Genomic DNA, 12,099 nt, shown 5'->3' on the forward strand with positions numbered 1-12,099 from the left:
TCACTTTCCCCTCTCTCTGAGCAAATTTTGTATTACCCCCATTCCTCTTTCTCTCCCTCTACTCCTGACCAAGTCCTAACCCTTTCTTGCTACCATAAATAGCGAGACAGCAACATCAAACAAAGTAGTTTGCCTTGGATGGAGGCTTGTGTAACAAAGCCAGTTTAACATAACCAGCATATCCTTTCGTTATCTGGGTTAACTTACCTTAACATCTGTAACCTGGATAAGCAGTGGCACATAGCTGAGTATCAATTTTATAAGTATTCGATCAGTGAGACTAAAGAACTACTAATTTAATAAAGTCTAGCCTATTTTAAGGCAAGGAGAAAAGCCAGTAAAAATGTTGACCGTGGAAGTTGACAGATTTATCAAATTTTACAACTCTACCATTATGACATGGGATAATATGATGGATTATAATCAAATATTTCATTAAGTTCATGTTTAAAAAAGAGATTTGGTTTTTATTATTTCAGCTGCCGGTCTGGTGTTGTTTAACAGCCGAAAATAAAAACTGAAATCAAATTTAGGTTTGGACTAGAAGCAAATTTCTCATATATGCTCTGTTTTATGACCATATACTAATGTATACGCATTAACATTTTACACTCTCCTACTATTTTTGCTCAGAGTACTGGAGGATCTTTCAAGAACAGTGACATTTTCTGGAGAATTGATTGGTCAGTAGGCAGTGATTTCACACCTGCTGATCTCTAATCTGGAACCTCATCTGCTCCTGAGTAGGTTAGGCTTGCAAGATAAGTTAGCAAGGCGATACATCCCGGTAAGAAGGGAACCACCTTTTTTAAAAACAGGGTTAACCTTGAAATTACCTGGATAAGAGTTAATCCTGCTTTGTAGTACAGGCCCCTGGTCCTCTGCCCTTACAAATCTGACCAGCCTTAACAACGCGTACTCCAGGCGTATTTCACTAATCAAAAGTTTCGGATATGAAAAAAGGAAGCCGGAGGATGTGTGGGAGGAGTAAGAATGCAGTAAATTTGTTGTGTGATTAAGAGCTGGCGAGGTACTTGACCTTGGAAACTGTCAAACTCTTCTCTCTGTTCGATTCACACTCCATTACAACTCTAATAGCATCAATTACTGCTTTATTTAGCTGTGTCATCCCCACATTCCCCCTCCAGAGCGGAGGGAAAGTAATTATTTATCTTTTCAACCTTCTGGCTAAACCGTGAGTATAAATATCACATCTGAAAAGAGAACTGGGTAGATAAATAAGGAAAAGCAGCTGGAATTGTTCACTGGATAGGAAAGACATGAATGCATATGGTAGAGAAAAACTAAGAAAAAATGTTATTCCAGTAAAGATGTGGGTCATTCCAGAGCACAATTTTTTATTAGCACGGATGTAGCTATTGATTGTTGGGTCACTGAGTCAGTGAGGCAGTAGTGAACCGGATGAAAATGGAATTTAAGTGATCACTTGCTATGTAATGCAGTTACTCTTTATTACTTATAGATAAATATGATAGATGCACCTTCATGCCTGCAATAATGTGAACTGAGTATACTGCTTCATCACTGAGACCCTACATACAGGGTCACTGTCAGATGCTCATATATTGTCATTTTATTACAGTCTAAATAGATAAATATGATACACTGGTGTTCTTGTCGCACTTAATGAGCTCAGTGTGTTCATTTTTATCATAGAAATCCATAGGGTCAAGCTTGAGGCCATGACACACAGATATCACTGATTTTATAATGACAAAATAAAAATGATGAGTTTCCAGCCCACTGAGCAGCCATGACTATAAATCTCTCCTCCCTCGTTTTTCTCCCTGCCAACTTGCACTTTTCAAAAGCACAGCAGGGACTTTTAAATGTGCTCCACTTAAAACCAAAATGAATACTGTAAAATGTGAAATGAAAGCTCATTAAACACACAATTATATTTACTATACTGAAGCCTGTCAGGATTGGGATGGTGTCCTGTGTTGTGCACTCTGCTACAGAACAAGACACCAGGTTCTCCAGTATCAGTACAGACTACAGTTTCTAGGTTAAGCCAGCTTTTCACTTTCCCTTCCTTGCCTGCCCTCATCCCACTCATGTCATCCGCGCTAAGTGGATGCATCTGTGTTACAGGAGCTCCACAAAACCAATTGGCGACGTGGGTGGAGTTGTTACCATGGCAGTAAAACTACATGTACTTTCATCCGGTTATGGGTTGGATAAGTAAGAGGCCAGATGTAAGTGTAAGGGTGACTTTGAAAAGACTGTCCCTCCTCTCACCCAGAGGCATCTCAGAGCAGGTTTGAGACAGGTCATCATGTCATTTTACTTCTGTTATCACCCAACCGTGTGACGCATGTATCACACAGACAAACTGGGCACGGGCTGCAGTTAGATACTCGACGTCCCACATTCAGACGCTTTTAAATTGGCCCTAACATGGAGCTTTTGCGTATTCATATCTATGTGTCTGACTACATCTCTGTGGTTGTTTATGCGCATTCATATTCGACAACCTTAAGATGGCAAAATACTTCATATACCACAAGTTTAACAAACCCCTAAAATATTGGTGTATAATGATCACTGATCAGGACTGCTTTACGGTAATATTTGGATTCAAACTGTTTTTGATCCCAGAATTGAAATTATTACAACTCTATTATGTATTTATAACATGCAATATTGACAGTAAATAGTTATTTCTGGAAGACATTGTTGTTTTTAAGAAAGTAATGGTGCAACTAATGATATCAAACTGAGCTAAAAACTGAACATGTTCATTTTAAGTTCCAGTTTTGTGTTTGTGAGAGCAAGGGCCTGAACTATAAAGCAAGATCAGCGTAGTCAGCGAGTTGGTTGCCAGATGCCTCCTGACCAGCCTTTAGGCTTGTGCGTACGGGCTCTAAGAAAGACAACGATATGAGTAATGTTCGTTACCTTGTCGCATCTCATGAGGCCCAAGTAGCGAAGGGACTTGCTGCTCTGAGCAATCTGTGTGGCACCCTGGTCCGTGATGTCTTTACACCAGCCGGCATCAACAGTCTCAATGGTGCTGCTGTACTGCCCTATAGCTATCAGAGCTGTTGACAGAGAAGGGGAGCAGAGAAGGGGAGGTGGGGAAGGAGGAGGGAGAGAAACAAGAAAACGTGTTAGTCTGACAACCTTTCTCATGCAAATGTGACAGCAGCGTCTTCCCACAGAGACAGAATTTGAAATGAAACCAGGGCACGTCATATGGCCAGCTGTGACACATAATTCTAGTGTTTACACAACACCTTGACAATATACACGCATGCCCACAAATCCTCGCATACACCCATGCTTGGTCAGACTTCGGCAGGATTCATCCATTACAGCACCGGCATGACTCACGGCACAGAAAGGGAACGACACCGTGCCAGAGTAAAGTGTGACTCCATGCCAGTGTACGATTTAATTTTGCTTGTGTGCATGTTTACTGCTGCCAGGGCAGAAACAAAATGCCAAGGTAAAGAGTAACCACCAAAAACAAATATCTCACAGTTTCTCTGGGCTTTGTTATACCACAGAGCATTTGTGCATACACCGCTTGCTGCATATACGTAAATACACATTCACACACTCGTAGCGTATCTCACAAGTGTTGTTCTTTTGATATTGTCTTCCTATGTTGACAAATTGCAATGCACAGCTGTCAAACACGATGACATTACATTCGCTGTAATCTACGTGTAGCTCCAATAAAGGCATACTTTGCTGCATTAACACACAAACACAGACAGACACAACAATCTTCCTCATCAATCTTTGACCCGTCAATTGTTGGGTAGATGGAGGAGACCTGTGCTCCACGAGTCGATTGATAGTGCTCCTCGGTGATCGATTGGCAGGCCTGGGCTTTGTTCTCCACTCTCACAACCATCACTAATGAGAGTGGGAAGGTGGGAGGAGGAGTGAGGGATGAGAGAAAGATGAAAGGAAGAGGGTAAAGACAAAGAGAGCCTTTGACAGCACCTTCAGATAGTTACTTAGCCCTGATGTTGTTTTCTCATTTGCAGAAATCCATTTTACGTCAAACTTTTTTATAAACAAGCTTCCTTGAACAAGGAAAAATTAACCCGTATGAACTTTCACTTTGAATCGGTTCCTCCCGACTTTTTCACTTCTATGACCAGAGTTAAAAACAAAAGAAAACATACACGAAGCACTTGCGCGTGCATGTATTTCACTGTGTGTTTGTGGTACAGAAGCTTTTTTTCCACTGGAGACAGGAAATGAATAATCTTATGCTTTTTTCTCCACACTTTTAAACCTCTTTTCTCCTGTTACAGCCAGTGTATTGCACAGGCTTCTCTGCACGTAAGCACATGCTCCCAGGGACGAACTTGTGTACAGCATGTAACATATGTAATATATAGCTTTGGGTGCTTAAAGTACACCACATGTGGTTCCTGTTTGGGCTCTAGCATGCTCTTGGATGCCATGCATAATAGCAAATTATGGCTAAACAGGCAGTAACCCCGCTTTGAAGCTACAGTGTGTTTCATATAAAACGCACCGTGGGGAAGAAGAGTCAGTAGACCAGATGGGTGAAAAGAACATGAAGCTAGCATGTCATTTATTGACTAACGGCACCCTGGTAAAGTATGCTAAAAATGAAGACGCTGGTGTTTTCGTGAGTTCGCCTGAGCGTGTGAAAGATCGGAAAGACGTCGAGTGAAGGAATGGCTTCCCATCCAGTGCCCCTTGTCCTGTTCGATTACAGAATCCTAAATTTGATTACCTGGGCTTGGATCTTTCATCTTATGTTGAGACACACATATCGGTGCTGTTTAAACTCCCTTGCAGAGTCCGAGGAGATTTCTGAGGAAAAGGCAGATTAAATAAAAGAGGAGAGCTCCAAAGCTCAACAAATCAAAGAGAACTTTGCCAACACACATTTCTGCTTCTTCCCCTTCAACTTTAATTCTCGCAACTTAAAAAGGTGGAAAGATAGAAGCAGACAGATGCTTACCACTGTGAATATATAAGTTGTGCGAGTGACTACAATGTCCGCAGAACTGGACACACACAGAAATATTAAGTCAGATACCAGTACTGATATTTGGAGGTTTAAAATCCAATATATCAGTCAATGTTTTTTTTTTCCAGACACACAAACTTAAACAGATTTCTCAAGGATTTGCTGTGAGTAGTTATTTATGAATCCTTACTACATTATTACGACTATTCAGTTTTAAAATAATCTTGCTTTAGTCAGCTGATCCGACTTTGCCCGGATCAGCTGATTGTTGAGTGTGTCGATGCAGAGTGCCTTCTAGTAAACAAACTATGCAACATCAACATTCATAAGAAAGTTGAAGGGTGTTTCTCTCAACTCTTCTTCACTTCAGTTTTCATTTATTGGACATTATAAATGGTGATACCGATATCCTGGGAAATAGTTAATACCGTCCGATATATCAGTCGTCTCTAATTGTCAGTGCATTACACAAATAATGTGTTGCAGTCACGTAGCGGCACACCACCTGCTTAAACTTAATTAAAATGTTTTTTAACAGGCTCCAGACTTTTTAAAGAAAACATATAGCAGTCAGAAATAGCTGCGGGGAGAAACAGAAGAGCAAATGGGACTAAACATCATTTTGTTAAGCTGTGAAGTTGGTAAACTGGAGAGTCAGATAATGCCTTTGTCAGAACGAGCCAAGTGTTAGGCTATTTAGACTTGTTTAGTACTCTATCAACAAGTTCATCTGGTTGCCATTGCAGTCTAATATGGATGTGTGTGCCGTGCTTCTCTTCCTCTTCCTTTGACTCTCTATCAGAAGACTATAAATTTCAGCTACTCCCGATGGCAAATGGAAACGTGACCACTTTTGAAATGACTAAAAGCTTTGAGCGAAACCTTTTAACTACAAATGAAGAGGTTTGTTCACATTGTCAGAGATAAAGAGTCTAAATAGAGCTTGGAGAATTTGTTTTGTAAGACAGTAGCCAAGTAACACAAAAAGATATGTTTTTATGTGTGACAGACTAGAAATGTAATTGTGTTTATGTCAAATATCTAACATAAAATCCTGAAGATTTAAGCACACAATAGTAGAACTTTTCAGACAGATGCAGAAAATCAATCTATACACTGCTGATAAAACACTTAACATGTAAAAACCTTCACTTCTCAAACGGCTGACTGCTACATCAGTGTGTATTAGTTATGCATTAGCCACTCATCTATTACAAAATTTTTTTTGCTTGTTTTTAGCAAATTGCCAATCTAAACATCATTTGATTGCAACAGATTTGAATGTGTGGAGAGTTTTGAATGATCCAATCTTTTATATAATAGTGGGACTTTAAAAGTAATCAGCACATTGAACTGGCAAAGTTAAACACTTGAAGCTTTTATACTGAAAATTGTAAGACAAATATGCAAAACGCTGTTGTGTTCCTATTTCTACCAACATACACTGTGCAGCATCATTTAACCGAAATTATACACTCGCTCAAAAGAAGTTTTATTCACTTTTTAGGCTCGTTTCTGCTAACTGGTAATTCGATGAATTGACATGTATCAAAAAAAATGCATACAGTTTTCTAAAACTTTTGACTGGCAGGGTATAAGAGACCATAGGAGCAGGAAATTGTCTTTCCTGACTGATAATGATTTTCTGTCTAAGAAATAGATGAAGCGATATGCAAGAGAAGTTAAGGTGAAAAAGAGGTTGAGGAGTCAGAGGAGAAAAGAGGGGAAAATCCCATTCTGGCAGTGTGAGCTGTGACTGAGTGGTGACTACACAGTCACAGACAGTAATGAGGACACACTCTGCTGCCCTGCCTGAAAATGGCTTTAGGATGTTGCTCCGTGTGTGCATGCGTAGAGGGATACTGACCTTAAATTCTGGATGTCATTCATTTTGAGCATAGCACATTTAACCAGTCTCCATCGACACAGAAGAAGCAAGCGGACGTCACATTTACAACCAAATGCTTCTGTTTATTTAAGTTCTCCTGGGATTTGAAACAACGTATCTTCTTGTCAATCAATCACCAAATCAATCATCAGGTCAATACAAGGAGTGTCATGCACCATTTAGTGAATTCAGGAATAGCATTTCTGTGTCGAAACCGCAGCCTTAACTCACTCGCTAAGACCTTTACAAACATTACAACTTTAGCCACAGGCTCAACTCACAGCCTTCAAGAAACTGCTGTGACAAATGTCGACCAAAGGTGAGCAACGCGTAAAACCGTAAATCTCTGGTGTACCATTAACTCCTACTTTATCTCCAGAAAGAGATTCATAACCTATTACTTTCTTACACAAGCTGTTATCAAATACCATGAAGAGCGGATTTATCTAAGAGTGGTTCTATACTAAGGTGAGCACACTCCTAACAGCAAGGTCAAGAACTGGTCAATCCTGTGATGACCGCAATGTGAGAGGAAACCTTCCTTAATCGGCTTATTCTCCTATCTCTGTAGGCCTACCTGACCTCAGAGTTTCAGGGGTTAAGCATCTTTTACAGGCTTATTAGATATTCACTTATTACATTTTCCTAAATGATGGTGTGCCATTACTGCTATCTTATTGCTTTAAAGCCATCCCCCATGACTGCCTCCAGTAACCTTATACACCATATTTTTGCCTCTGATGAAGACAGTACGCCTATGAAAGATGTGATGGTAGGTAATGACTTACTGTGGAAGCAGTGTGTGCATGTGAGATCTGTGCGTGTGTATAACTATGGCAGTAGGAACAACAGAAAAAGGCTTATTATGGCTGATATATTCCAGAGAGCAGAACTGTCATGTCTAATGTTGAAGACATTCGCTTGGGCCTTTGTGTGTGTTTAAAAACTTAACCTCAGCTTTGCCCTCTGCACCGTGCTGCTCAGTGCCCCAAACCAAAAGAAAACCCCTTTTCACTTCTCATCCGTTTATACTGTCCAAGTTGTACAAGATGCAATATTTTTTTAAATGCTATATCAATACTGACATGCACTTTCAAGAACGAGGTCAAGTTAGTCTCAGCTATTTTGTACTGTCTGACAATTCACAAAAGAAAGGTTAAATAATGGCCAATAGTGGTGCTCAGAAATCAAATACAGACTTGTCAGAACTTGGGTTGGGCAATTCTGGTGAGACAATATAATGCAATGTAATGCATGTGTCTGAAATTGTATTAAACTTCTTTTTATATAGCATGAGCTTTGAATGAATTAGGACTTGTTAGAGCTACATACATAGATATGTAATTTTAGCATTAATATGAAATATATAGAGATGTATTAGCTGAGATTTCATGGCTGACTCTGACTCTGAAGTGTGACATGCACTGATTTTTGACGATTCTTAACCATAACACGACAACAGCATTTATCTGACAAAAGATATCTGCCAATTTACCTTTCAGGAACTAGCACTTACCATATACAGAGATCAGCTTTTAACAATGCAAAATTGTATTTTCATAATAAAAGAAATAAACTGTACAAACTTGCCCAGATTTTCTCTCACTTAAGCAACTGAAAATAAAATACTTTTCAACTAGAAAATACTAATAATTACCTGAAACCCCCCCTGCTGTACACCCAATTTAACTTATACATTTTACCTTAATAAATAAAAGCAGGTGCAACAAATTTATATAACTAAAAATGTCAACTACTTATAATTCCATCTTTTTGTACTTGTCTCCATAATTTGTCTTGTAACTGATTTGATCCTTTGCTCATACCAAGGGTGCTGTCAGGTGGCTAGCTCTGAGCTGTGGCTAGCTTTGTTAGCTTTTCCAAATTAGACATGTTGAGCTGGGTAATAGTGATTTAAGTTTCTCATTAGGTTTGTTGTTATGAATATTTTCCTGATGGTTCCTTTACAGTTCACTTGGTCAAACTTTGTGTCTTCCTCCTCGCTCACAATAAATAACTTGTTAAAGGCCACATGCTAATGACATGTTAGCATGTTAACATAAATACAGACTGTGACTTGATTTTAATATAAATGATGTTTCTACATTGATTTTAGTCCATAAAAGGTGCATTCATTATAGTAAAAGATTCCTACAATGTCACATGAACCTATTCATACATATTTAATTTGCACAGAAGAACATAAAGGAGTGTTTTTTTCTGTTAGTGTGTAAGTATACAGCTACATGTGTTTTTCAACAAATGTGTAATATGAAAACAATTTACTGACAGCAAAAATGTGAATGGGCTTTCCCAGGAGTGTGTTTACAGACACGTAAACATGCACAAGCACATAAAAAAAGTAAGGAAGCCTCCATAGCAAGATGCGGACATCACTTAAGTCCTTTGAAGCCTGTCTGTCCTGACTAAACACCAGCCTCGCTGTCTGACTGATTAGCACAGCATGCTCATCTTCAAAGTACCCAGGTCAAACTAACTGGGGTCACAGTGAGTGCTGAGACTAATTCAGTAAACAACATACCAAGGGAAGCATTTAAGAAACGCACGCATCGAAGGTGGGAAACAAGAGAGAGGCTGTCGCGCTGACCTGCGGTGAGCTGAGAATTAACAATTTTAAAACTTGTGAGAACCAGAGGGAACTGGAGAAGGCTTGTTGACAATCTCTTGATTAGACCGGAAAATGCCTGCTGGGCTGTAGTCTCAAACATGAACTTGATGTGACAAAAAGCGAGCCATAACTTCCAAGTTAGATATAAATATGTAGAAAAAAAAAAGAGTGAGAAAAGGGAAGAGAAGAATGAATAAATGAGCAATGCAGAGGTTCTGTGAGGTGATGCTCTTTGCCCTGACATTTTGGACAAATGCAATCAAAGGCCAGGGGAACTGAAATCAGCCAGGCTTGGTAGAGAGACACAAGGGAGAGGAGGAACAGATTGAGTGTGACACAAGGAGGGAGAACACTTTGTGGTGGGACATGCTCGAGCTGGGAAATTAATTAGCCAGAGGGCAGGGAGAAGGTAGTGTGCGGAGGGCACGTGCATTTTTGCAATCAGCCTCTGATCTGATGCAAACCAGCTGCCACATGCAATTGTGCGGCAGTGTGCACTTATATGATTTTACGTGCTTTTTAGGGATGTGTGCCTTTCTCACAAAGAGGGACTTCTCAGACCCCGAGATGTTTAAGTGGCGAGGTAGAGCCAGTACCAAAAAAAAAAGAAAACGAAAAAGTGACTTTGATATTTAGTCTGATCTCGCATGTGAAAATAATGCACACGTACACACATACAGAACTGTTTTAGTAGCTGATTTGCGATAACCTTGCGGCGAGGATGTGAAGTTTGAGGATTGGAAAGGTGAGTGAGTGACAGAAAGAGGGTGAGAGATAGAGAGGAAGAGTGATGAGCAAGGACAGATAGACAGAGTGAAGGGGTGATAAGGAGAGATGGCGCTATCACAGAGGTGACCTACAACAGGCCTTCCTTCACCAAATCTCTCTCTCTCTACTAGACATACACACACACACACACACTCGTGCAAAAATGAAGCACTTAAGAGGCTGGCATAATTTTTCAAGACCTGAGTCAGCTGATCATATTACCAGTCTAAATCAGGAACTTGGTGGGCTCCTGCTCTGGATCCAAACAGACTTAATTGTTTTATTAACAATTTAAATACCCTTGACATTTACTAACACAAGTCAGTACCTGTGAAGTAGCGTTTCCTCCTCTCTCACTGTCAGTGCATGTAGATAGGTGCTAGCAAGGCCATTAACCCATAGATATTTAAGTGAAGAGCCTCAGGTGCTAAAACATCCCACTCTGGAGGCTGCAGCCAGATGTAAATGTGTAAACAGTGCATTCCTAAAAAGATAACAAAAAGAAAGATAGCAAAACTGTGAAAGCTATTCGTATGTGAGGAATGTGGTATTTTTGTAGCTCCGCATAGTTTTGTAGCCTTGTATTTTGTCGTGAAGTTTCAGGTATGTTCAAATGTATCTTTTTATGCTCAGCTATTCACTGTCCTTTTTGTCTTCAGATGAAACAATTCCCCAATCAACAAAGGAAGGATAATACTTTTTTTAGTTTTTGTTTTCAATGTTTCAAGGTTTTACTTCCATCACTTCTTGTGATGCATTCAAACTAAAGATGAAATGAAGTTTGAAAGGATCATAAAATACACACAAAGCCAGGCTAACAATAATGCATATTTATACCAGGCGGGGAGCAATGTGGACCAACTTTGGTTTTAAATAGGGACAGGAAAAAGCAAAATTGTAGGACTTCGTTGTAAATTGTGAAAATATATTGTTTTGTGTTGTTCCTAGATATTGGTTGAATTCCTTCTCGCATCATTCACTGCTGGGGATGTCCCTAACATGAATGAGTTAAAAACTTGTGTTTGATGTGAATGCCACAACTTAGTGGCAGACGATGCAAAGGTACAGAGTGGGGTTGCCGACTGCAGAGGCCAGTTCTCTGCTGATTCAGTAACTGCGGAGCTCCAAACCTCCTTTGGCATTAACATTAGATCAGAAACTGTGCGCCAGGAGCTTCAGCGGAATGGGTTTCCTGCATCGGTGGCCCAGAATCTTTTACTATTGTGATTTGTGTCACAGTATTTGAATGCACTGATATAATTCTGAGAAGATTATTAGGAATGTGTGATCAAAAAGACCTCCCTGCTCATAAAATTGCACAATTATTGCCGTGAATGTGATTTCACTGTGGTATCAAACAAAATCTTGATTTTAATATACTTAACCAGAACACATACAGAGTAATTCCAGTAAAAGAACCCATTAAATGCTAATGATAATCATTATCATCAGCGATCTCTCTACATCGACGGGTGGGAGGCCTTATTGAGAAAGGCAAATTCTGGAGCTCGGAGTGTTTTTTGTTGGGGATTCTTTGCTGTCGCCTGTATCTGGAAACCTTTTGGAGTTTTAGTGCTTCTTTAACAGCTTCTTCCTTCACTTCTAAACCGAACAATGTCTTCTCAGTCACACTTATGTGGTCACCTGCGTCTGACTTCTTTTAACATGGAGAGACGGGTGTACAGTCAGCTGTCACAAGTTCCTTGATAGAGATGGACCTGCGATCGATCACACGGTCTCCATGACAGTTGGGGGTTCTTCCCTCCTGCTGCCTCATTGAACCAACCCCCCCGTTGGCTGGACATCATCCTCTGGCTGCCCTGTAAG

General features: G+C 40.0%; 1 protein-coding gene across 1 annotated transcript in view; it reads right to left on the minus strand.

The window, feature by feature from the left end:
* Positions 1-12,099, minus strand: part of fbxl17 (F-box and leucine-rich repeat protein 17) — a 233,582-nt gene that overhangs the window by 23,043 nt on the left and 198,440 nt on the right. The window contains exon 10 of the mRNA XM_004547163.3: positions 2,923-3,065. Coding sequence (XP_004547220.1) covers positions 2,923-3,065 — 143 coding nt within the window. The remainder of the gene's footprint in view (positions 1-2,922; positions 3,066-12,099) is intronic.

The sequence above is a fragment of the Maylandia zebra genome, linkage group LG12, assembly GCF_041146795.1.
Source record: "Maylandia zebra isolate NMK-2024a linkage group LG12, Mzebra_GT3a, whole genome shotgun sequence".
In the NCBI taxonomy this organism is placed as follows: Eukaryota; Metazoa; Chordata; class Actinopteri; order Cichliformes; family Cichlidae; genus Maylandia; species Maylandia zebra.